The sequence below is a fragment of the Lygodium microphyllum genome, chromosome 15 (assembly GCF_053477565.2).
Source record: "Lygodium microphyllum isolate KBCC chromosome 15, Lygodium_microphyllum_v1.1.10, whole genome shotgun sequence".
Lineage (NCBI taxonomy): Eukaryota > Viridiplantae > Streptophyta > Polypodiopsida > Schizaeales > Lygodiaceae > Lygodium > Lygodium microphyllum.
Window position 1 is genome coordinate 83,658,141 of NC_141149.1, and position 27,722 is coordinate 83,685,862.

A 27,722-nucleotide genomic window follows, 5' to 3' on the forward strand; every position below is an offset into this window, starting at 1 on the left:
TAGGAGGTCCCTAAATTTTAGGAGCCTCGAATTAGCCTAAAAATGCTAGTCCTAAAAAATAGGGATGTCATTCTAAAAATAGTAAATTCTGTACTCTGACTGTGCTTACTAAATTTGGTTGTTTCTATTCTTGACAGTATTCAACCCAAAAAGGAAGGCCATAGAGAAGAGACAAGTGTCAAGACACTTGTCACACAAGTTTCCAAGTGTCCCACCACTTGTCACATCTCATGACATGTGGCTGGACACTTGTCTTGTGCTACTCCACTTTCCCCTTTTGTACTAGCTCTCCCCTCTCCTATAAATAAAAGCTCGTTTTTCTTCATTCATCATCATTTTTCTTTGCTGTAAACTCATGAACAGCACCCACAGATAGCCAGAAACTGGCCCCATCCATCCCCATCATCATCCCCCACTTCTCCATTATCAAATTCCTCCATATTCCCTCTTCTATCACTGTTTTTTTTACAAGACAGCAAGCCTGTAAATTCATTACAGCACCTCCTTCTCGAGCTCTTTCTTCCATTTTAGCTACAAGAAGTAAGCCCTATCCATGTACTGCTGATCAACGATGGAGAAAGGCTGAATTTCCCTTTTTCTTCTCTCATATTGTAAAGAAATCAGTTCTTATCATTGCATAATAGATAATGCATGTGTGTTTGTACATCTTTGCATGATCTTGTGAGAGTGAGAATTACTTCTTCTCACTCTCAGGTTGATTGTAACTGAGCTCTTCCCTAAGGGACTTGGGTTGAGCAGAAATACATTCCTTCGGGGGAAGTTGCCCATCTTCAATCCTCAATTTTGTCTCCATTACTTTTACATTTTCATGGCTGTAATTTTGTGAGCAATTTTCATTTTCAGCTTTAAGTGTTCATTCTCTTTTATATTAAATCTCGAAAACAAGCGAATATCATAATTGTTAAGCATACTACGTTGTTCGGGGCATTTACATACAACCAGGTGCAAGTGCATCCTGCAGACAGGCATAAGACCGCCTTTGCCACGGAGTGGGGCGTCTTTGCATACATAGTCATGCCCTTCGGGTTGACCAATGCTCCCGCCACCTTTCAACGTCTCATGTGCACCATCTTTAAGGACATGCTTCGCAAAGAGTTAGAGGTCTTTGTCGACGATCTGTGTGTCCATTCGACCTGGATCGAACACTTAGACAAACTCCGCGCAGTCTTTGAACGGTGCCACTTATATCATCTCTCCTTAAACCCCTTAAAGTGTCAGTTTTGGGTGAAGCACAGATGCATCTTAGGACACGTAGTGTCGAAGAACGGCATTGCCACTGACTTCTCGAAGGTCAGGGTTATTGTTGACCTTCCACCCCCAATTAATTACAAGGGAGTTCAATGCTTTTTAGGCCATACAGGATACTATCGGCGATTTGTAGTGAATTACGCGCTGATCGCCAGACCATTGTACAAGCTGCTGATTATCTTCGAGTGGACCGAGGCATGCCAACGGGCATACAAAGAATTGAAAAAGGCTCTAACAACAGCACCAATTCTATGAGCCCCAGATTGGACCATTACCTTCCACGTGCACATCGATGCTTCTAAGTTTGCCGTGGGGGCAGTGTTGTGCCAACCTGGTGAATATAACTTAGATTACCCGGTGAGCTTTGCTAGCAAACAACTCACTGAGACGGAGATGAATTATTCGACAACAGAAAGGGAGGGATTAGCCATGGTGTTCACCGTGAAGAAATTTCAGCATTATCTATTGGCCACACCTTTCATCTTCTTCGTGGACTATCAAGCCCTGCTCTACTTAATGAACAAACCTTGTGCTACAGGGTGCATAGCTCGATGGCTCCTCCTGCTCCTAGAGTTCGATTTCTCTGTGGTGATACGAAAGGGAAAACAGCATTACATGGCTGATCACATGTCCCGCATACCCACAGGAGAAGCCGCTGGACAGGGCATCATTGACGAGTTACCTGACGCCCACTTATTCCACCTGTCCAGCGAGAGAGATCTATTTAAGGCTGATCTAACGCCATACTGGGCAGACGACATAGTCCAAGTGCTCGAGCACGGACTACCTGAACGACCAATAGAAAAGGCATGACTTAAGCGCTTGATCCTAAAGATCCAGCCCTACCAACTGATTGCAAGCCAACTCTATAGGCTGCTGGGGCAAGACGGATTGCTGCGTAGGTGCGTGTGTGAGCATGAGATACACGATGTGCTCTTGGAGGCGCACAGCGGCATCGCGGAAGGACACTTCAGCAGAGACACGACAGCACAGAAGGTGTTGCAGTCTCAACTATGGTGGCCCACGCTTTTTCGCGACGCCACGTGATTCGTCAAGCACTCTGACAAGTGCCAACGGACAAAAGTCACGATTCGTAAAGATCAAATGGAGTTGACCCCAATCATTGCTCGCCAACCCTTCGAAAAATGGGGAATTGACTTCATAGGACCCATCAGTCCTGTGGCACAGTACTGACAAGCCAAGTACATCGTAGTGGCCACAGATTACCTCACGAAATGGACAGAGGCAAGAGCCACACGAAAAAACGACGCTAGGACGACCGCGAAATTCTTATAGCAGCAAGTGATCTCGCGCTTCGGTCGCCCCATCGAACTGGTTAGCGACCAACGCACACACTTCATCAACGAAGTGATAGCATATCTTCTATCCACCTTTCTTATCATCCATCGCAAATCCTCACCATACTACCCTCAGGCTAATGGCCAGGCAGAATCAACTAACAAAATTCTTATCAACGTCCTGACTAAAGTAGTCTCAGCCTCACAAAGCGACTGAGACAACAAGTTGATGGCAGCCTTGTGGGCCTACCGCACAGCTTATAAAACAGCCATCGGCCAAACCCCCTTTAGGCTGACCTATGGAATGGAGGCAATTCTACCGTTGGTCCCTAGCCTGAGAATAGCACTCCAAGAACGATGGAAAGGCAAGGAAGTATGGACGCAACGCCTGGTCGAGTTGGAACGCCTATCCGAGACTCGTCTTCTAGCCACCCACGCGCTTATCTGCGAGAAAACCAGACGAAAAAGCTGGTTTGACAAGCATGTCAAGCAACGTGAGTTTGAACAGGGTGACTTCGTGCTCCTCTACTCAGTTAAAGGACATAAGCAAAAGATGAAATTCAGAGGTCTCGGACCCTTCAAGGTTCGGGCAATCAGCCGAACCGGTAATGTCGAGCTTGAGACCCTGGACGGTGAAGGAATAGGCTTCTTCAATGGCAGTCGAGTCAAGAAGTACTTCCCTCCCACTCATCCTTTGCATGAGCCACCAATGTTAGAACCGCCGGTCAAAATACGAGCAGCCACAATCACTGAAATCAACGATAATGATGAGGAAGCTCTAGAACCCGCCTACCTCCATGTCACGGTCACTGCCAAGCAAACATACGCTTTCAACGCCTTGATCGATGAGAGAGCAGACTTCAATGTCCTAACCCACAAGCATTGGATCCAACTTGGCAAACCGCTACTTCAACCCACAACTGCCAAATTAAGCCCATATGGGGCTCAATCATACGCACTTCTCGGCAAGTGCAGAGTCGCCGTTTCTATCGAGTCTGAGACTATTCCAATGCTTTTTTATGTATTGCCCAGTACTACAGACGCAGGCATGGAGTCACTGCTCGGGCGAACCTTCAAAAAGTAGACTCACTACAATGTTGATTATGAGTCCGAGCGCATCCACCTAGCAATCCGCAACGTGCGCATTGTCACAGCTTTCAGCAAGGGCTGCGCGACACCATCGCCGTCCGCAGGGCCACCGATAGAAACATCCGTAGGCAAGACTAAGGAGGGGGATAGTGCGCGGCTGCCACTCCCCGACTTCCATAAACCGCAGCCCGCAGCGATCAAAGCAAAGACCCAACAGCCTCGCTTTCAATGGGTGCCTAAACAGCCGCGACAACCGCCTAGGAGTCGACGCGCCTATCCGCATAAGACCCAGAACTCTAAACCTAGGAGGCCAAGACGCAATCACAGGAAGAGCCGCGTGATTAAGCAAAGATGGGTCCCTAAAGCCCTCTTGCATGCGCAAGGCTACTATGAGGGAAATGCCTCACTGTGGATCCCTAAGGTCCCCACAGCCCAAAGACACTAGTCATACGCCACCCTCAAGCTTGATCAGCCCACGTCCCCCAAACACTCCAAGACCATAGGCTGCAGTGCTCTCCAGAGCCCCAACCATCCGGCTCATCTACGCTTCGGCCCAAGAGAGTCGCACAAACCTATCGGCCCAAGCAACAGCCACCGTCACAGGTGGCATCATCCAACCAAGTCAATCCGACTCTCTGCAACAAAGCTGACTACAGCAGCCCAACTACTGTGACTGACCCTAACCCGCCCATCTTCCAAACGACCCGACTGCAGGCTCAAGGAAACTCCCAACCACAACTATGCATTGTCAAGGCCTCTAGTTCTAGCAAACCTCAACCGCCCATCGGCCTTACTCCCTCCTATGAGCGAAAATCATTTCTAGCACTAGCCGCTGATCTTGCCGAGAACACCGGCGATGATGTGGTGGACTACATTCAACGACTCGATGCCACCTTCGTGTCGCTCGCCCTCAGTTATGACCGTTTGGACTTGGGTCTATTAGAAAAACCCTTTGCAACGGAAGTGCGCAATATGCCTTACTCATGGGAGACTTTTGAATTCGCATTTGCAAAAGCTTCTCGCTCGGCTGCTGAGTTGCTCGGTAGCGAGGTCTCCAAAGAGCAAGCCATCAAGCAACGTCTCATCACGTCATACGATCCACGAACCACTTCTGCTATCACTGACCAAGAGATTGCAAGGTTATCCCACCTTACTGATACTGGATCACCCTTCTTGAGGCAGTGGTACGCTCTTAGGTTGCACAGATATCGCATAATGACCAACGCCAAGCCATCAAAACGGCAGAGTATGATCCCACCTACGTCGCGCCTACCTCGTATAGAGTGTTAACCACTCTTCGAAGCCGACCCATGGACGAGCATATCAGGGGACATCCCTATCCTCTTAACAGAGGAAGAGCTCCACATCGCAAGTCGGGTCGCCTCTAGTGACTTCCTCACAGATGTCCTCACATACGTCACACACGTAGGAATTCGACCCTTTGATCTAGACCGCGCCGCTCAACTCGAATACAATCCAAATTTCTACACTTGGCTCCTTCATAAGTAACTCCTACCCCAACAGGCCCGAAGCCCCTAACCTTTTGACCCCAATCCTAGGAAGGATTCTTTTCTAAGACGGAAGGGGAGAGGGTATGTGGTGAAGGTTAAAGGAATTAGATGGGAAATGAATCAAAAGGGGATACAGTAAAGTAAAGATAGTGAAAAGCATAAGCATATAGTATGAAAAAATGGCCTCCTAAGAATTTCATTCAAGAGTTTTTATTCTAACGAAAGTTACGAATTATGGCAGGAACAGAAAATGTCGCAGCAAGATCGCGCCCATCGACTCCCATTCACAGACGAGGAAAGGGAGCAGTATCGCATCCACCTAGAGAACCGCGCCTCAGCCAGCTCAAGTTCCGAACCATCCACAACATAGAAGTATATTGAAAAATTCGGAGAGGGTGGTGGAACAATGCAACTTCACAAAGTATATTGAAAAATTCTCGCAGGAGCCGGATCACCTAAAGTGTGTAGAATTCCTCAGAACATACAACCCAGACCAAGAAGGTGGTATGGTAACAGTGGGCCGAGGAGAAGGTGCAAAGCAGGTACAAGTCCGGTTGGATCCAGCCTTGGTGGAGAAGGCTTTGGGATTGGTACCAAGGACAGAAAGGAAACAAAAGAGGGATGTTTATGCCATGCTGAAAATGAAGAAGGAAGAGGTGCTCACGAATGACGGCATAAGCATCCAGGACATCCCTGACACAGAAGCCAGGTTACAGGCCAAGTTGGTACATGTGCTTTTCTCCAGCCAGCATTACAATTCCTTAATGCATCGAATTAGCGTGCCAGTGCTGGAGAATGTAGCAGCCCACACCCTAGACAAAGTAGATTGGAATGGGTACGTGTGGAAAACGATTGATCAAGCGGCCAAAGTGCTAGCCCTAGGAAGTGCACCAACAGGAGGAGAATCTCCGGTTTCTAAAGTTACGGAAATAAAGAAAGCCTCTTCCAAAGCCTCCTTCATTGGGTATGAAGGAGTCTTGACTGCACTCATCCAGGAGGCAGTAAAGGAAGCACAGGAGGCGAAAGAGGGAGAAGGAGAAACGCTAGAGAGGTCGCCTCCTCACCAGGACAAAGACAAGTCCACCGACAGAATTGAAACAGAAGAAGGGGAGGGACAAACTAGTAAAAAGACAATTAAGAAAACCAAGAAGAAGGCGACGCAGAGGAAGAAGAAGAATGACGAAGGCAGGAAGAAGGAGAGGGAAGACTTGGAAAGGGCGAAAAAAGAATCCCTGAAAGAAGCAAAGGAGAGAGAGAGGACAAAGAGACGGGAGGAGGAGAGGAAAAAAGAGGAGTTACAGAAGCAAAGGAGGCGTCAAAACAAGAAGCAGAAGAGAAGAAAAGGAGGAAAAAAGAACAAAAAGGGAAAAAGAAGGAAGAGCTGAGAAAAGCATAGGAAAGGAAGAGAAAAGCGGATGAGGATGAGGAAGAACTACGAAGAAAGGAGGAAGAGGACCTAGCGGTAGCCACCCTCCGGTTCATCGAACAACAGAGCCGAGCCGAGAAGAGGGGCCAGGGTCTAGCACACAGGTGCCAAAGTTTGTGCCATCTCCAGTCCCTGAAGGCAAGGGCAAGGCCCCGCTCCATCCGATCCCTACCCTCCTGGTGCCTTCCGCTGAACTCACCACCATCACCCCCAGCATCCCGACCAGTGCAGATGTGTCCAACTTCGTGGCGTAGATGCAGTATTTCATCAACAAGGAGATGGGCCAAGGACAGAGCACAAAGACTATGGCCACAGGACAGAAGAGGCCAGCCACGGATGCGGGATCCAAGCAAGAGCTCAAAAAGCAAAAAGTTGAAGCCTCAACCTCGCCCATCCACACAACGATGACGCCATCGCCTAATTACGACGAATACGTCGCCGAGCTGCTCTCCCAATTGGAGAGAGCTAAGGAGGAACGCAAGATAGCCGTGGCTGAGTTGGCAGCCGAGAAGGAATCAGTGGCCGCCTTCCAACTGGATAAAACAAGAATGATAGCCTTGCAGCAATGGGAGATTGCAGATCTTAGACAAGAACTGAAGGCTAGGGATGAGAGAGAGGAACACTGGAGACAGCTGCTCGAAAACGAGACACAGGAATTAGTAAAAATGCAAAGAGAGCACAAGCTCCTAATAGCGCAATACCAAGAGCTTGTTGCGAAATCTGCTCAGATTGATGCACTCGTGGCGGAGCTGAATGCCAGGGACAAAGAAAGAAAACGAGGCATGGAGGAACAGCAGGAGGAACTCAAGCGCCTGACAAACCAACTAACCTCTGAAAGAGGAGAACAAGAGAGGCTAGTCAAGGAATTGGAAGATTATGAGCTGAAACTCATGATGCTAACCCTAAGACAGGGAGAGGGCTTGGAAGTAATGAACAAAAGAGCAGAGGAGTGGGCTGCGCACAATGAAAAGAGGGTGAAGACACTGGCGCGGCGCCTTGCTCTAACAGAAAAGGAGAAAATCATCGCAAAGAGCAAGGCAGAGGCAGCCCAAGTGGCCTTCAGCACTCAACAGAAGGCCTTCCTCGACACCATCCTGGACGCTACCCACGCAGCGCAAGGAGAGCCATTGGAGGCGATGCAAAGAAAGCTTAGCATGGCACGAAGAGCCCTACACGCTGGACTGCAGATGCCACCATTACCTGCGGAGGTTAGGCTGAGCTTGGATGAACAGCGAAAATACCTAATGCTGGCCGGCCTAACCCCCCAGGAGATCGACGCCCTCGGATTCGAGGAAGGAGCAGCACACGCAGAACGGCAGGGGAAAGAAGCAGAGCTGGAAATCGATATGCATCGATTCAGGGAGAATGTAGTCCCACAATCCCCCTCGCCGCAGTCTCAAGAGCCGCCACAAGAGAACCCATCTACGGAAAGAAAAGCCGTCTCTAAGGAAAGACGCAAAAAGCTGGTGGAGGAAGACAGAAAAAAACTGAGAGCCAAGCCAGCCGTGCTACCGTCCGCACCTCTCCCTCCGTACCCTGATGATCTTCCCGCAGGATTCCACGCAGAATTGGTGGTGTGGGAGGTACAGGAACTAGGAAAGGATCCATTCCCTTTCAGTTTTCTCCTACCCAACAGCCTGCGGAGGGTCTTGCCGCTCAAGGTGATGAACGAGGTAATCGCGGTCAGTGGCCGGTTGGGGCAAAAATGGCTGGAAGAGCGGGAAAAGACCTCGACCTCTTGGGGCACAGAAGTGGCCGACTACTAGCAAGATAAGGTTTTTGAAATCCCACACACTGTACAAAACTACAAAAGCCAACCCCTGAGGAGGAGGCGAGTATGCAACATCAGCATGCTCGCCTGGATGGCGTTTTGTAACACCCTGCCATTCGAGCGGAACAACCCTACCTAGATGGCGTACCCTCGAAGGGTAGGGGTAGATTTTGATGCCACCCTCCATGGGCGGTATGACTTTCCCATTATTTATAACTCCAATGTTGTATCCTTTGAGCATGCCCTTCTTTTTATCGCAGAAAGCCTAGACGAGTCTATGATGCGCTTTCTTGCGGATTTCTCCTCATGTCCTGACCCCGCTTTTGTAACAACTTGTAATTATCTTAGATTACTTAGGCTACTTCTTAAGCAAGACCCGACTCCACAAGGGCGCGGCCTACCTCCCCTATTCTTTGACCCTAACGCTATAGACAACTGCGCCATGGCTCGTCTCATGATGAGGGCTAGTCTCCTTCCCTCTTTTTGCCTAGCCCTCCTAGAAGACATGAACGACAACCAATTCACTAGATGCAACCACCCCTTCCTCTCCACCACTTCCCTTCATGTCCGCATGAATCTGAAAGATTGCATACAAAGTTGCCAGTTTTTAAGCAAGTCTATCCGACCCCCTTCTCCTCCTCATTCAGATCAAGACAATTAGGCCTATGTATCATTTTTTTTTTTTAAAAAAAAGAGAAAAACAAACAAAAGAAGCACCACAGTCACTGCATCTAGGGTTCTCCCTAGCCCCCTCCCCACTTCACACTTAGGGTACATCAAGGGCAGGACTTTCAGACCTGTCACCCTAAGACTTGCACCGCACCTCCAACGAAGCACGAACTGGGTCCTGAAGGGTGGGACGTTACCAAGGGCTTGCCCAAGGTTAGACCCATCTCCCAGTTCCACTGCCACCAGCACCACACACTACACGGCGAGACAGACACACCCCTTAGGGAGTGCACAACTTTTCTTGCAGGTTATGTTTGAGTTTCAAGAAATGGCTACTCCGCGAAAGAGGATCACCCACGGCATCCTTTAATGACCAAAACTTCTTTTCATGTGCCGGCATCCAACCATCTGCCTGTTGATGGCTACCATGATTGAACCAAGTCAAGGTAGAACTGCCATTGGCATAGATCTTGGAACCTCATCTTCCAATGATCCATGCCCAACGCCTCAAGATCTACGGATCGCTTATTGCTTCCACAAGCCTGAAGACCTTCAACTCAAAGATGAAGACCTTCAACTCGAAGACAAGGATCTTTAATCAAAGCCACAGATTTTCAAGGCAAACATCGTTGGAGGGGTTTCTCCAGAATAAATCCCTCCAATACCATCCTCCTAAGGGATTGCTTATTGCTTCAAGCCTTGCTGATATTCAAAGGACGACTGGCTACATAAGAAGCGCCACAACAGTGTGAAAGATGCCGCGTATCTTCATGGAACCTAAAGCACGCCGGAATCTCTCGTGGTCATCGTCCTTAAACTCCATCACCTTTCATTCACCCAACCACCTCGAAAGCAGTGTCATCCACCTACCTGTTCCGCCTAGCAACCGACCTAACTAGCCATTACGTTGCACCGCGGTGCCATGGGACTGGCACTTGGCTAGGAGGGGGGTAATGTTACCGTGTTTTCCGCAGCACCGTGTTTCCCGCAACACAAAGGAGCGGAAAATGGAAAAAAAAGGGGAAATAGCAAAAAAAGGCGCAGGATAAAAGCAGAAAAATGAGCCTTGACCGGTAACCAGTCCCTGAAAAATTTAAATGTTCGGGCACGACCCTCAAAAAGCCTCGATGTCGCCCCGAGACAACAAAAGAGAAAAGGGCGCACCATTAAAATGTGAGAACGCCCCCGAATCTTTGTAAAAGAGTGTCAGGCTCGCTCCTGTGCAAAGTGTACGCATTAGTTAGGGATAGGATAAATTAGAATGGTGGGAAATGGGAAAAAGGGCCTAGGCTACGGCCGGCCATGTAAAAGAGGGAAAAGGGGATGACCGCCCAAAAAGGATTTAGGACTTTGTATATAAAGTTGAAAAGTGAATGAAAAGCTCATTCTTTGGTGTGTGGCAAAAAGAGTCTTCTTCTTCCTCTCTTCTTCTCTCCTTCTTGTTTGTGTGTGCTCTTGAGAGAGGGAGTGTGAGAGTGTAAGGGAGTATGTGTGAGAGTGAGGGATCAAGAGGGTGAAGCTCTTTACCATCCTTGCGCGTGCAGCTATGGAGGATGGAGCTTGGAGAAGGAGGAGGCTTGAGGATGCTTGAGCTAGCATCAAGAATCGTGGAGCTACCGGAGTGCAAGGGAGAGGAGGGTACTCCATCAAGCATCAAGGTAAACTCACTACACTCGTAGAATCGACGGCGCGTCGGCTAGGTGAGAGATAGCCATTAGAGCTCGCTTGAAACAATAAGCGGTCCGTGGGTCTTGGCGGTTGAGCGAAACCTCCCACATGGATAAAAGTAGATAGGTAGAAATAAGCTATTGATATCCAATGAGTGCTGATTGCTGATGGGGTGCTGAAATAGACATAAGTCCATACAACACCAAGTGGTGTAGTTACACCTATTGAAATAAGTCTTGCCATTAAATGCATGCTTAGTGGATGAGGAGCTTAAATCATGATATATTTGTAGAGATGGATAGGTGGGCTAACATGGAGGATAAGTTGGCGGTAAGTGGTGGTGGATAAGGAGGGGGTAAAAGTGGATAGGTAGAAATAAGCTATTGATATCCAATGAGTGCTGATTGTTGATGGGGTACCGAAATAGACATAAGTCCATAGGACACTATAGGTGGAGGTGGAGGCACTAGGACATGATAGTCCTATCCAAATATTGACTAGGGTACAATATAATGATCGAATGGTCCACTAGGTAAATCCATAGAGGCAAACTAGTATACCAAACGATCCACACTCGAGTATGTCTAGGAGGCACTCCTAGAGGGATTACTCGAAAGTGTGTGCGTGGGAAGGTCAAGCCTCCGTCACAAGTACACCACCCAGAAACAAGTATGTAGAGATCCTCAAAGTTGTGCCTAAATGTGCAGAATCCCCCGGTCTAGTGTGTAGTGGATAATGGGGTGCACTTAATGGAAGCCAAAAGAAAGGTGTAGCGGAAGATGAGGGAGGGATGGATGGGAGCCCAAATGGATTTTGATGGATGTTGTTGTGAGAAACATGATTTGTCCATTAACTGTATTAGATAAAGATGCATCTACTCCAAATTGACCATGAGAAATAAAATCATTTGAAGGAAAATGAAGGGACGGAATACTTACAAGTTCTTCTTTAAGCTTCTTACCTAGTTTTGAGTTCATAAAGAAATACATGTCTTCCTCATTACTTAGAAACCAAAGGTTGTTTTGAAAACTCCCTTTTTGCAAGCATTCTCCGATCCAATAGAAAATATAGAATCAGTTGGCATAGAATCTAAAATAATAAGATTCGTACCCAGCATTGAAGAAAAGATGTACTGTGAAAGTGATGTCATCCAAGACAAGTCCCACTTGTGGATGGCCAGTCCGTAGTGGAGATTCCGAAGGTCCTGCAAGATCATTAGTTCTGTGCACCGAATCTAAAGGAAAAAACTCACACTTACCTTCAACCTCTTGCTGAGCCCTATGCATAAGGATGAGATCATACTCAGTGGTAGAAATCTGATATGGTCATGGTAGTCTAATAGTTCTCCGCTCGTGTAAGATCGGGGAGCAAAAGCAAGCTGGGAGGTCCACCCTGATTGTTTTTGTTCATGTTTGGCTATGGAGGCTGGAGAGGTGTTGTGAATGTGTTCAAAGTCATATGACCCTTCTATTGTTCTTGCTTTCGTGAATGAGCTTTTTGATTAAAGGCCAAGGTTTCTCAAAGAGTACCAATGAAACTAGTCTTCCTTCCATGGATGGATGGTAATTCCCTCGTTACAGCTTAGTTACTACAGCAACGTTTATTACAAACTGAGAAATGCAAATTAACTCACAACCTTGGACAATGGACACCCTATTGACCCCAAAACACATGCCTCTTTCAGTATTTCTTTAACTTAATTTAAGAAAAAGCTGATATACAATGGGATTTTCCCAATCCCTTTCGGTATTCCAACTCCCCTTGCTTTCCAAAATGACCAACAAGTCTTCAATCTGATTTGCCCCTTCATTCGGATAGTCAATTGGCCTTCATCCACTTTGATAGAGATGGAAAATGCCCCAAATTCATTGATTTGCTAGTCCCTTCACTTAAATTTGACTGAAGACAGCTTCAATCCTATTGAATCCAAGTCTTGGGGCTTCCAATTTTTTACGGGCTTCCCAAGGTTGCTGGTAAACCTTAATTTTGCTGCAAATTAGGATTTATAGCAGAGAAATCTGAAATTTCTCAGCCTCTCGTGATCTCAATGCTTTAATTTTCGAAGCAAGGCTACAGAAAGGCTGGGAGATAAGGAAGAATGCTGTAGAGAGAGAAAATTCAGACTTTCTTCACAAAGAACTGAAGAAAATCAGTCATTTACTACTGTTGCCTTGTCTCAACAGCCTGTAGATGTTGTCGCCTGCTTTTGGGAGCCCTCCCCCTACTGACACCTACAATAAATGCCATCTCCAGCAACCTAGATGCTGTCGCCTATAGTTTGGGGATCCCCAGTAGCTGTCACATGCAGCCAACTTGCTCTTTCTTGCTAGAAAATGGAGGAAAAACAATTCCAATTAGCTCCAACAACCCCCCACGATTCACAACAATAGAATAGTTACATTTTCCTCTTCTTCAATCTCCCACCAGCCTGAATTGCCACCTGCAGTTGACCTCTTCCACTCGTTGCAGTCCAGTCGCCCTCCTCAAACTTGCCACGTACCAGCTGGACACACAAAGCTGCCCTTGTGGACCTGTCGCTAGGCTTCTGACATGTGCTGAAGGCCCACCTGCCAATCATCATGCTGCGTCACCGACTTGGCCTCCGTCACTGTATGTTCCTACAGTTCGCCGCATCATGCTGTTGACTATCCACATTGACAAACTCCAGCCCCTGCCTTATTTCAGCCACATCAACATGAAGAATAACATGCGGACAAGTTTCTTTTCTTCCGAACAGTCCTCTGAAAACGCCTTGGCAGATACACTCTCCTGGGTTTCCTCTTCCGAACGGTTCTCCCCAAACACTTTGGCACATCATCCCGTCGTTTTTCCTCTTCTAACCATTCTTCAACATATTCTCAGGCATCCACAAACATGCCATGTCTTCTATCCAGGGTCATATACTGGAGGTCACTGAGTGAGAGCGTGGAAACTACAACCCTGATCTGCAGTCCCCCTATCCTACCACCCCTGCAGAGCACGCCTGTCTACTGTGTCTTGAAACCCCTATAGGGCATAGGAAGAGACAGCCGCCCCTTGACCATAGACCTACTGTAACGGTTCCGCCCTCTGCCTCACACACAAAAGACCTCCCCAGTCGACCTGCTCCGGTGCCTCCATCCTATGTTGCATGTTCATACCACTAGCATTCATTGCTCCTTTGTCTATAGCAACATTCCCCCTAGTATCAAGCAGCTAGATTGGTAGCCCCCAGCAATGACGCGCAATGGAAACCTCTAGTCAGACACCGGAGCATTCTGCGAGTCCCCCCCGGTCAAACACATTGCGCGTCGACCTCTCTGAGGAACAACTCCTTTCCATCCGTGCCACAAAACTCAAACTGAAAGAAACACCAATCTATGGACAGGACGCAAGACACTCCATCCAGGGCCGAACTTGATTAGCTTCACTCCACACTACGCATTGGCACAGCGCAAATTGCGGAGGCAGTTCTCATGGATCAAGGGATCTTCATGGTTCGACTCACCTCCATGGATGCAGCCCGCGAGCTAGTGGATAGCTCACCTTATGCCTCCACCAAGGGGATCATTTACATGGTTCCCTAGTATAGTGGCTTCACAATGGAGTTTGCGCTTCACAATAGGTTTCCTAGACACCAGGTCACCCTTCTATTCCCCGGACTGGTGGTAGAGTATCGTCAGTTAGTGGAGGACTTTGGACGGCTTTTCAACACAATTCTTCCTTCCTCCTTCACGAGTGTAGTGACAACCGTAGAAGTCCCGAAGGTATGGGTGGTTGGAAAAGATACAAAGAACATACACAAGTTTCTTGAGATTGAGGCAGGCAAGCTCTCTTTCAAACAGCAGGTTTTTGTGACAAGGCAGCCTGGCCAGTGTTTGCAATGCCATGACTTTGGGCGTCAGGCAGTAGACTACACGCGTTTTGGAGCCAAGGCGGCTCAGCCGTACCAGAACCACACATGGATACTAACGGTTTCACACGGGTTCAGCGACGACAGAGAGGGAGATGGCAGGAGGGGCCTCAGTTAGCCCCTCAGACACAACCATGGCAGCAAAGAGCAGGAGGGCGGGTGATGGGTCCCTCGTCAAAACACCCCCCAGCACCCCCCGCCCCCATTCGTCCCACCCAGCAAGATCACAAGCCTCCACCCCCACCACCCATTGAGGCGTCTCAAAACCCCCCCCCCAAACCCGAGATCCCCTAGCCCCCATGCCCCCCCCCCCCCCTCATGGATCCCCCCCGACCCTATGCCACTGCCTCCCCCTTCCAGGCCACTCGCCCCCCCTCACACCTGCCTCATACGTCCAATCACCCCACCACCCCTTACTCGTCCTCTTCCCCACCTCTCTCACCGATCAGCCCCCCCGATCTTCACCTAGTACATGTGTCCCCCCCCCATCCATTCCCCCCCTTCCCACGGGAGGTGACGAGCCTCACACGCCCATATCCTCTCCTCACCAGCAACCTAGTTCCCCCCCCCCAAACAACCACCAGCTCATTTGGTCCAACCACCCGTCACACCTTCCCTCAACAGGCGCAATTACTCCCCCATGAGTTTTTCCGCGGTGGTCCATGGTCTTATTTGAGAGTTGGGGAGCACGGAGAGTTTCCACTACCTCTGGAGGTGGAAATCTTTGTGGTCCACAAGTCAAGGAGCGGTAAGGTCCATTCACTAGCACCACTGGATGGACCAAACTATGCTTTCTTCTTTCAAACCTCTCATTCAGGAGGCTGGATGATGACATAGATAGAGGAGGAGGTGAGGGGTTAGGTTGCAGACCAGATCTCCCAGTGGATGGGAGGAGGACTAGCACTTTTTTCCCAACAATGGCCAGGGTGCATGATGGACATAAACTGGTGGGCTTGAGCCGAGGTCCCACATCTAAGCATTATTTTTCGAGCCCCTCCACAGTGGAGTTCACCGATGGATGTGATTGAGTGGCCCCTCACACAAGCTGCCCGCTTCTACCAATGTACAATCACGCCTCTCAGCCTGGCTGATAAATACCCTAGTGGTACCGCCTGGAGCATTTATCACCCCCATGGTCCGAGAGCCACCATGGGGGAATGGAGTTCACCCTCCAAGCCTACGGCTAAGCGCATTCACATGCCCCATAGCTCTTCCTCTTCATCAGCAGCTTCCACACTGAACAGATGCTTGTTCGGCCAGTCACATGTTTCTCCATGAGTCTATACCTAGCATCCTAGAACGTGAACAGCCTCCACTATAATGGGGCACATGGTTCTAGGAAATTGATTGTTTGGTAGGAGCTGCAGCTTGCTCTTGCCGAACGGATCGACATCTTACTTCTTCAGGAGCACAAGCTCACCCCCTCCCAAGCCCATCGGGTAGGGAAGGTACTTCCAGGCAGCTCACACACCTACTGGGAGTACTCCATCAGTGCCCACGGCAAGAGTGGAGGCGTATGCATCTCTATTGGCCCGAGCCTCACTGCCTATGTATGAGACCGCAGGACGATTGTGGCAAGGAGGGTCCTATGGATCAGATTGGATATAAGAGACTTGTGCCTTGGAGTCCTCAATGTTTATGCTCCTATTGAGGTTAGGGCACGCAGCAAGTTCTGGGTGATTGCAACAGGACTTCCAGAGGTGGACTCTTGGATTGTTGGAGAAGACTTCAACAACCTGGAGGCCTTAGAGGACTAGCAGGGCACAGGCAAAGATTACCAGGGTATGGCAGGGGAGGAGCAAGAGGCATGGGAGGTCTTCCTCCTCGCAGTAGGAGCACGTGATGCTTGGCGGGACCCAACTTTCCACAGGAGAAAGAGGTCGCTCGACTTCTCTTGGGGATACAGGCAGTTGGGCAGAGCTCTTCTAGAGCGGCTGGACAGGTTCTATGTGGGAGAGTGGGGGTGCTCTCACGGAGGCCAGATAGGGCAGTGGGCGCGAAAGGGGGACACAATGTGCAAGGAATTTTTTCAGGTGCATCATCCTCACACCTCAGGAGACCAAATTCACAACCTCCATGATCAGTACGGGAGGATTCGCTCTAGCCCAAATGAGGTAATGGAGATTTCCACTGACTTCTATAGATAGCGTTTTCAGCAGGAGGCAGCCTCAGCCAGAGTACAATGATGTAGACAGCAGGTCTGGAATTGCATTCCGCCCCTGATCACACAAGAGATGGGACGCTCCCTCCTAGACCCCTTCTAGCTGAGGCCTTCAATGCACAAGATGGGCAAAAATGCCCAGTAGAGAATGGTCTTTCTAAGGCCTTCTTCACTACCTACTGGGAGGTGGTGAAGGGCCCCCTACTACTGGCCTTTCAAGAGATTTTCAACTCAGGAAGAATGCCAGGAAGTTTATCGACAGGTCTTGTTAGTCTCCTCCCCAAAGGGGGAGATCGGTTGGAGCTATCCCAGTGGAGACCGATCACCTTGTTGTCAATGGCCAATAACGCCCTGGCCAAGATGATCCAGAGTCGACTCCACCCCGTGCTTCCAAACATCATTCACAACACCCAGACAAGTTTTGTCCAGGATAGGAGCATCCTAGACAATGTCTTCACTTTTTTCAAGGCGACCAAGTGGGCTTAGCATAGTGGTCAAGAATTGGTAGTACTCCTGGACTTCGAGAAGGCCTATGACAAGGTTGACTAGGACTTCTTAGAGGGCACCATGGCGAGGCTGGGTTTCCCCCAGGCATGGATCTACGGGGTTTCGGCACTTTAAAGATTGGCTACTAGCAAGGTTCTCATTGGTGGCAAGAGGGGGGAGGAGTTTTGACTAGAGATATCTATCCGGCAAGGCTGCCCTCTTGCCCCATATTGTCCTATTTCCTCCGCTCACAAGTGAGCGGGCTACGTGGCCTACAACTTCCGGTGAGGAAGGAGACTGAGTTGCTGGACTCAGAGTATGCAGATGATACCACTCTTTGTAGAGGATGATGAGCTGATGCTGGAGAGAGTGAGACTAGCTCTAGAGGTATTTTGCACTGCAACTGGAGCCAAAATCAACTGGCAAAATTCAGTTGGTTTTCTTCCAGCTCCAGACTCCAGCACGAAGAGGGGTGTCCACCTGGGGTTCAAATGGGTATGTAGGGGACAGACCGTCCGATATCTAGGGTTCCAGGTGGGACTAGACATCACTCCTACCCAACAGTTTCTTCAAATTCTCGACTCTATTAGGCGGAAGCTGACCTACTGAAGCATTGTCTACCTTTCTTTAAGGGCCAAGCCCTGGTGGTCAACCAAGTTCTCCTAGCGACGGCTTGGTACATCGCCTCTTGTTGGTGTTTCTCCTCATCTTGTGTGGTTTAGCTTCGCCGCATAGTGCGGAATTTCCTCTGGGCTGGCTCAGACAATTCCAGGGACTCTTGGGCCAAGGTGGCATGGGCACCATCATCCGGCATCAATCTAAGGGAGAGCTTGGGATCATTGACCCAAAGTTCCAAAGCTTGGCCCTTTTGGGCGAGCTAGTGGTCCGTGGTCTCACACCAAGCGTCAGGCAGACCTGGAAGGTCCTTTTCCAAGAGGGTCTCCAAGAGTGCAAGACCAAGGCTTGGCAGGGGCTGGAGGCCATCCTTGAGATGGATCTTCACGACTGCCCAAATCACACCACCCAGATCTTTCTTTCTCCGCAATTTACTTCGAGTATGGCAAGGCCTTTACAAGGCCCTAGTTCAGAGGCCCCCAGGATACCAGGAGGAGATAGACTACCAACCGATGGTCTTGAACCCCCAGGTCAGAGATCGGGACGGAATACAGATAGGTGAGCGATCCCACATCCAATGGGCTAGCTGGGAGACTGGCCCTGCTCGTACTATCAGGACATGGAGGGAGGTGTACAGGATGGCGGATCAGAAGGTGTTGCAACAAGCATCAGTATGTCAACAAGGAGTTGAGCTAAGGAGGAGGGACATTGACTCGGCGATCCCTCAAGAGTAGCTAGATCCCCCGATCCGAGAGCCGATGGAGCCTGGGAAAGTGTGGGATGCTAGATTCTCACCAGCAGGTATCCCCTTACAGGTGGTAGGTAGAGCGGGTGGTGCCCCCTATGGGACCTACTTTACCGTGTAGGATGGGGGGCATCTGGCTTTTGACAGAGAACAGCAGGATGAGGAGATTGCTATCCTTTCCTAGAGGAGGATTCGTGTGATCAAACTCCAAGGGAAGACCTGGCGACTAGATCCTTATGTGCCATGGGAGGAGTTTCAAGAGTGGCGCCTTTGGATATGGGAGAGCATGCCACTTGATGAGTTGGAGTGGGATCCTGGAGAGTGGATATGGCCAGCCACTGCGGTCGCCAAGAAGCCTCTGAGGTTCTTGGAGTACACAGCCAGGATTGGTAGACATGTATTGATGCAAGAAGACATGGATTGGGCGCCTTCACACAACAGATACTGGACGGAGCATAGCATCACGAATGCCTTCCGTCAAACATTGCGGTGTCGCCTGTGGGACAGCTAGAGGCCGAGGAGGGTGTCGTATTTCCTTTGGCTTTTGGCACATGGGGGTTTGGCTGTTAGGAGTTGGTTGGCCCAGATGCAACAAGATGGAGGTTATAAGCCCTGCCCACAGCAGCATTTGGAAACTCCAAAGCACTACCTTTGGTCTTGCGAGGCGGCACAGCTCGTGTGGACAAAAGCCTGCCGTATTCTCCGCCGTGTGGCACCCAACCTTGGATGTATCTCGTGGGGGGCTTTTTGCTAGCAAGTAGTCAGCTAGGGCCATCGCCTTTTGTATGAGATCGAGAAGCAAGACACGATTTTTCTCATCGAGGTTGGGTCTTGTGCAGTGATCGGCTTGGAGGCTTTACCAATCCGCCAAGTATTGGAGCCCACAGTAGAGTGCTCAGAGGTATGGGAGATCATAGGAAGTCTTACAGGATGGCACATTTGGAAGGCACGCTGTCAAGTGGTTTTTGGTGGGGAGTGCCTTTCAGTATATGCGACTTTGGCAGAGCTTTGGACCTCCATCATCCACTCCCTCCGTGACCGGTGTGGGACCAGGTGTAGGGTGAGTCTCGAGCCTGTCACAAACTCCGTCTTCACTGTCTGCGCACTTGGGGCGGCCATGACCTGTTCTTCATGATACAGGTGGACAGCCCCAGATGGTTATACACCCCCCCTCCATGGCTTCTTGCCCCCATCCCCCCCAGACCACCTTGAGAGGCTTGTATACATGATGGATTTGTGATTTGCATCAGCTCCAGCTAGTCTGTTGAGCATGTGCACTTCGTTGTATTCAGCCTTTTGAGAAATATAACTAGCCACATTTTACTTGCAAAAAAAAGAGAGCCAATACACCTCTTATCCATCGCTCTAGAAAACCCATCCTCAGCATGGTACCCTCTACAAACTCCCAATCAACTATCATAGGCCTTCCCAAAATCGGGATGCATAACAATGAGATTCTGTCCCTTGGATCATGCAAGAGTTGTGTACTCCCAAAAGGTGAAAATATTATCCAGGATCGAGCAAAACCAGTCTGGGTAGGGTGAATGAGGTCTGCCATATCAAAAGAGAGACTTTGAGACTGATCACTTTGGCTAGGATTTTATATGTTGTTCCAAGCAAAGTGAACTCTCTCCACTAGGTGATCTCCAATCTGTCTTTGTTGCCTTTTGGAATGAGGTGAATCAATCCCTTATCTCCGGCATATCTCCAAATGCCATAATCCCTTGAAATGCTACTGAAGTCTTGTGCTGATTACATCCCAATAGCTCAAGAAGAAAGATGTGTCCAATCCATCATCCCATGAGCAGTTCCTTGATGGTAGTGCCAATCTAGGAAAGATTTTAAGCACACAATGCTCACATTTTGTTTACAAATGAATTTTAAAGCTAAGTATGCTTCAAAAGCAAGTACCTACCTCTCTAAGAGCTGCTGCTTCTATGGTCTCTCCAATTTCAACTTTTCCACCAAAACCATTGTAATAACCCTCCCCAAATCTGCAAAATAGGCTATTAATGGATTATTAAGAAACAAACACCAGGCCATTATATTTGCAAACAGCAAGATAAAAACCAAAAGCATAATGTTAACTCTTACTTAAATAGAATTTACATTGCTTAGCTATTATATCACCATGACTTACAAACTTCTCTAAAAGTAGATTACAAAGAGGCTAAATCATTTTCAACCACTCATAATACGTTTGTTTATCACCCATAACCTGTATCCTATTCTCATTTTCTATGGAGTCCCTCTCTCTACTCTTTGCCCTTTGTCCACTAACCCACTCACCCCCTAGTTTGCAAAAGAATGGGCCTTCTATTGATTAAAAACATCCATGGGGCTACAAGGACTCTCCTCTAGTGTAAAAACATAAATGACATGCTCTAAATCTGGCTGTTCTAACTGGTAGCAACCTTATTCAAAACAAATGGAGGAAAAGGGCCGAATTGGTGGTCTTTGGACCAAGTTGAGCTCCCCTCTATGAAGGAGAAAAGATCCTGACTTAAATTCATGCAAAAACCGTTCTCACCTTCTGCACAAGCTGTGGGAACTTGGTTTCAGAATAAATATATTTCCAGTACAACCTACAGCACCACACACAAGAGGGAAAGGTAGAGTGTCCGCAACAAAGAAAAAGAGGAGGGTGTTGCCCATCTCCAATCCTCAATTTCTCTCCAACATATCACGTGCTTACAGCTGTTGATACTTCAATATTTGTACATAAAGCCAGAAAAGTTTTTTTGATGATTCTTTGTTCTATTTTATCACATCAAACAAAGTATAAGTGTCTCCAAACATTTTTCATGTGCCTATGGCTGTAGATATCTATCAATTTTTGTTACTCCATCTGGAAAATCTTATTTGTCAATTTATTTGTTTTCTTCATCACAAAACGCAACATTTCAGCTTTGGCTTGATCCTACATTGGTAGTGCTTACAAGTACTATTTCGGTATATCCATAGGGAGTGATTCTCATCTTCAGCAATGCTACTTGGGCATAATATTTTGAAGACTCCTATGGAAAACCCAATGTCATAATTCAAGCCATCCAAAATCTTCAACATCAGGACTAACATATTCGTGAGCAACTTCTCAAACTCAAGTTGAGAAGCACAATGAACTAAAGGGAAGAAATATATTTGCTTCCACAAAAGGCACTCCAATTCAAGACAAAGTGGCGCAAATGGAAGAGGCTGCCAGGAAAAGTGGATGTATGAATGGATATATAATCATGTTGGGGTGCTTCCCTAGCACATGACTGGCAAAGTTTTTTTTATAAGCATGAATAACCTCAAGTATCTTGGAAGAGATCTAAAAAGGATTGAAGCAATTGAAAAGCTATGTATTGGCTGTGCACTTTGATTCTTTGAAACCAAGAATCCTAATGCTTGGGTGAATGTAAATGGTCAACTAGTGCCCAAAATTCAATTCATATATCCCAAACTGACAAAATTAACACTACCAAACACAAAAATGAACAGCTCCCGACCGACATGCCACTGCTCTCACCCCCGCCATTGCAAACCATTGACCCCCCCCCCAGCTGACTGGCGTCGCGCCCCCCCCATCTCTCTCGCCTGCCGCCCGCCATAGTGTTGCCTCCCCCCTTCCTGGCACTACACTACCCCACCCCTGCCTCGTCACCACACTATGCCTTGCGCCCATCCGCCTCGCCATTATGCTGCCCCCCCGCCCCCTGCCTCCTCTGCACCGCCTCCTGGGCCCCCCCTTGCCCTGTGGCCCCCACCGCCTACCTCCTCTGCACCGCCTCCGGTCCCCCCCCCCCCAACCTGCATCCTATTCGCAAGGGGACTCCGCCCGCCTGCAACCATCCGCGGTGCCTCACCTTCCCTCCCCGCGATGCCCCCAGGTGGACGTGCCAGGCCCACCACACTCAACAACGCCACTATGACCCCCCAAACACTCTCTAGCCTTCACCCTGCGGATCCAAGCCCCCCACTCGTGCAGCTCCAACATGATACAATCACCTGTGGCGCCCAGTGCCCCACCGCCATCAGAAAATAGAACCCCCCATCCTCGTTATCACACCTCCCCCCCCCCCCCCAATTGCTCCATCCACTTGTAACAACAACACCTCCTCCGGCAATACAGCAGTGTGTTTGATAGGTTCTCAGAAGGGGCAAGAAATGGAAACCTCTGGTCAAACGCTGGTGCATTTTGCGAGTACCTCCCAGTCAAACACCTTGTGCGTAGTCCTCTCTGAGGAACAGCTCTTAGCAATCCGTGCCACGAAGCTAGAGCTAAAAGAAACAATGATCTTTGGTCAAATCGTAGGACACTCCCCATCCAAGGCTCAGCTTCGGGATTGGCTTCACTCCACGCTGCACATCGGCACGGCGCAGATAGTGGAGGCGATTCTCATGGGGCAAGGGATCTTCATGGTACGACTCACCTCAGCAGACGCAACCCAAGAGTTAGTGGCCAATTCACCCTATGACTCCACGAGAAGGGGGTCATTTACACGGTCCCTTGGTACAGTGGTTTCACAGTGGAGTCATTCGCGCTCCACAACAGTTTCCTTGGACATCCGATCACCCTACTCTTCCCTGGACTGGCAATAGAGTATCGTCAGCTTGTGGAAGTGTCACAAGACTGTGACAACTATTACATTTTTGTTGATTTCTTTATTACATATTTTATTTGGTTTTTCTTTTTGGAAGGATCCCTCTTGAAATCTAAATGCCTGAGTTGCATGGCCAGTATGTGAAATGGACAAGAATGTCTAGTGAGTCAAGACTGGACAGTTCAGGTCCAGTACAAGTCTGGAAGAGACTGATGACACTGTAGATTGACAAGCCTGGAAGAGACTTGTGAAAGTGTATATGGACAAGTGTGTTGAAGAACTAGCCTGGAAGAGACTAGTTCAAAGTGAAGATGGACAAATCTTCAAGAGATTAGTCCATGTGGGGTCATCAGAGGAAATTCACTTTCAGTTGAGCTACATTGTAAATTTGGATGTAGCCATAGTCTGCAAAGATGGTCAGAAGATTAGTGGGATGCAATGGAAGCAACTCCTAAAATTTAGGGAGTTACTATTTTTGGACCCCAGAATCTATTCGCTTCATTATCTTTGTTTTTGCACGAGGATCAATCCTCTCGTCTGTGCCGAGGTCAAATTCTGCACCGAGCATGGAGAATTTTAAACCGGAGGTTAGAACGGGAAGTATCTTATAGTGCTGCCACTTGGCACAAATGTGTGCACTTACCTCTTTAAAGAGGGCTGGCGTGCAGTTTTTGGGCTGAAAGGGGCTCATTTGTGATGAACAACTGTAGATGGAGAGCTCTTGAGAGCTGGTCTACCTTGTCTATGATGCACAGAGGGCTGAGCTTGCTTCCTACTCTCTCTCTCTCTCTCTCTCTCTTCCTGACAGTATGGTTATGCTTCAGCAACAAGGGCCTTTCTTCTGATTCAGGTATAGCTGTGTGGGAATATGCTGTTCTTGCATGAGGCAAGAGCCTCCTTTCTTCAGGAATAGGAGCAGTTGTTTGCAGTTCCCAGCAGGGACAGGTGAGGGTGGTAACCTCACCAAGCAAGTGTCTGAAACAGCTCTAAATCAATACTGATTCTGGACTGTTCAGAGGGTATTTCAGAGCCCAATTGATGTCAAAATCAAGGGGCACTTGGCACAGATGATGCAGAACAGTGCAGGGAACAATATGAGCTGAAAACAGGTTTCAGAACAGGTTTGAACCAGTAATTACAGTGGGCTGAACAGTACAGGGAACAGTATGAATTGAAAACAGGTTTCAGAACAGGTCTGAACCAGTAATTACAGCAGACTGAAATGGTCAATTCTGCACTCCAACCAGAAGTTTCAGACTTGGGCAGAGTTTCCCCTCCTGGTCTGCTTGTTTTGGGTCAGTAATTGTACTGTTATGCTGCCAAATTTCACCCAGAATAGGTGAAAGACAACCCATTGTACTTTCTCCTTTTTAAAAATAAAGAAATACCGCAAGGGGCGCCTAACTTAGGGGCCAACAGGGTGTCTGTGTGGCAACAAGAGCATTCTAGCTTCCTGTATTTCTTCTTGATTCTGTGTCTTTAAGTTCAGGTAAAGTGGGCGACTGTTAATTGGGTGAAAGCATTTATATATTTTGGTTGTACACTACCGCCCTTCCCAGTGAATAGGCCGGTTTCATGGTTCCATTGCCGGGATCGAATCACTTTTTCCCTAAAGAGTGAGCCAGGGTTTGTTTGGGTGTAAGACACAGAATTGTGCATTATGGCTGATAGAAAGGAAGACACCAGAGAGGAAGCATCTGCATCACAGGAGATCCCTGTTGTTCATGAGGTGGGAGAGTCTTCTAGACCTCCACAGTTTGTTACTCCTCCTGCTATCGTTGAGCCACAAGTACTTACAGCTTCTTCTATGGATGAAGACACTTTCAAGACTCGGTTAGTTGCTGCTGTGAGTATGTTTACTCAAGTGATGCAGAATCCAAGGTTTTTGGCATTTTTGCAGCCATCTGCAAAGATTTTGGATCCAGTAGAGATCCAGGAAAAGGGTAAGCATGCTACAGATTCAGTGGAAACACCAAGGCAGCTTGCGAAGTCAATGCAGACTCCAAGATTGGTTCCGACTGTCCAGGAACAGGTGGCGGAAACACTAGTTACACAGGCATTGCCAGTTCAGCCTGCCACTTTACAGCAGCCAAATGTTGGCCTAAATGGACAGGGAAACAGTTTTCAGGCTTTACCACAGGTTTTCCACCGACCTCTGTACATCCTGGGTACTTTGGAGGTGGATCTGTATTTCAAAGTATGGCTGGTTATGCACATGGAAACCAGATTTATGTACCAGGAACAGTGTTTGGGGGTACACAGGGTTTTATGCCAAACCCCATGTATGGCAATATAGGCATGCAGCCTGGATTTCAGGGAGTTGGCATGCCACAGGGCACTTTTGGTATGGCTGGTTATCAAAATCAGCAAGCAAGTATTGTGTCTACAAGCCCTGTAGTCAGTGGTCCGGCAACTTCTATGCCACCTGTTAGTGTTCCTATGTTACAGGCATATCCTTTGGACCCTTTGATGGCTCGTGAGAAGCCAAAGCCATACAAGGAAGGTGGTGCAGCCTTACAGTTTGATATCTTTCGAGGGTTTGAAGATAGGACTAAGGCACTCTCTTTCTTACAGCAGTTTGATGCCGCATCTGCAGGAGGGAACTTTACAGAGCCTTCTAAGGTCCGAAAAGCTTCCACTTTTCTTAAGGACAATGCTAGTCAGTGGTGGAGTACATTGTTCATGCAAGGACAGGTTCCTGCCACTTGGACTTACTTTAAGCAAGTATTTGCTTCTGCTTGGTTGACCAATGAATTTGAGATCGATGTTATGTCAGCTTGGCACAATTTGGATGCATCTAAATGCAAGGATCTGGAAGACTATAACAAGAAGTTTTGGGAGGCTTTACTTCCAGTCACTTCTTACAAGGTTGTGCCATTGACGAAGCAGATAGAGAAATATTGCTATGGGCTGCCTAAGGAACTCCGGAATTATTGTACAAAGACAAAGGTCACCACTTTAACTCAGTTAATTGAGAATGCTACCACAGGAGATGCATTATTGTTGGGACAGTCAAGTGGTTTTGGGGGCAGCATTAAACAGGACAAATCTGAAAAATTTTCAGCAAAGAAGCCATTTGGTAAACAGGTTTCTCAGATTTCTCAAAGCACAGGTAAACCTTGGCAGTTCAAAAAGAAACCAGCCAAGTTCTTTGGACAGCAGTCAAAGGACCAGAAGAAATCTTTTGTACGCAAGTCTCTTGAAGAGAGAAAGGATTTAATGGCTGAGAGGAAGTGCTTTATCTGTGAGCAGACTGGTCATATTGCATCTAACTGTCCGGACAAGAATAAGAGACCAGCTGATGATGATAAAGAGGACAGAAAAGGAAAGAAGCCCAAACCTTCAGCAGGTTTAGTGCCAGATATGCTGGGAGACAAGCCACACTCGGATGCCAATGAGCTTTGCAAAGCTTGGGGTAAAGTTAGGGATCAACATGTACTCATTTTTTTTTATCCTGGAGCTAAGGCAAACTTTATCTCACCAGAGTTGGCTTCTACTTTGGGCATCAGAGCAGATGAGATGGGCTACACAGCAGAGGCAGGGTTGGCGTGTCCTGGTCACTCAGAGTCTGCGACGCCCATTCTTGGAAAGTTGCGTCTTCATATACAGTCTTATGTTGATGCACAAGAATTTTATATCATGCCACTTAAAGGCTGTGATGTCTTGTTGGGAATGCCATGGATGTTCAGAAAGCATGGTGTGTTGGATGCCTTTAACAAGACACTGACTTTGGAACATAGGGGAAAGACTCATGTGCTTGATGTGAAGCTTAAAGGAGAGTCTGTACCTGTTGTATCGACTTCTGCCATTACATCTGTAATAAAGAATCATCTTTCTGCGTACTTGATTTTTGCACGTGATGTCAAGGATAATGATGAGTCAAATTCTTCTATGTTATATAGAGACAGGTCTGCTTTCTTGTCTCAGTTCAGTGATTGTTTTTCTGACTCATTACCATCACAGTTGCCACCAGAGAGGTCTGAGGATCATGCGATAGATTTGGTGCCAGGCAGTAGCCCACCAAATAGACCTCCGTATAGGGTTAGTACAGCCCAACAAAAAGAGATATTGAGCCAGGTGAATGAGCTGTTGGAAAAAGGGCTAATTCAGCCAAGTTCATCTCCCTTTTGCTCACCAGTGCTCTTAGTACAGAAGAAGGATGGCTCTTGGCGCATGTGCATAGATTATCGAGCGTTGAACAAGACTACCATCAAGAACAGGTTCCCCATTCCAAGGATTGACGACATCCTTGACCGTTTGGAAGGAGCGTCAATTTTCAGCAGGATAGATTTGAAGAGTGGATACCACCAGATCAGGATTAAGCGAGAGGATGTGCATAAGACTGCAGTTAGGACCACGTTTGGTCTCTATGAGTTCTTGGTAATGCCATTTGGACTTACTAATGCTCCTGCTACGTTTAATAGAATGATGGATAGGATTTTTTGTCCATACAAGCAGTTTGTTGGTACATTCTTTGATGACATGATTGTCTTTTCAAATAATGAACAGGAGCATAGAGAACACTTGAAAGCAGTC

General features: G+C 48.0%; 1 protein-coding gene across 12 annotated transcripts in view; it reads right to left on the bottom strand.

The window, feature by feature from the left end:
- The window catches only part of LOC148024723 (uncharacterized), a 165,524-nt gene that overhangs the window by 113,803 nt on the left and 23,999 nt on the right, over positions 1-27,722 (bottom strand). For all 12 annotated transcript variants that reach the window (XM_087693753.1, XM_087693756.1, XM_087693750.1 and 9 more), the window contains exon 2: positions 20,516-20,594. In XM_087693753.1, coding sequence (XP_087549879.1) covers positions 20,516-20,594 — 79 coding nt within the window. The remainder of the gene's footprint in view (positions 1-20,515; positions 20,595-27,722) is intronic.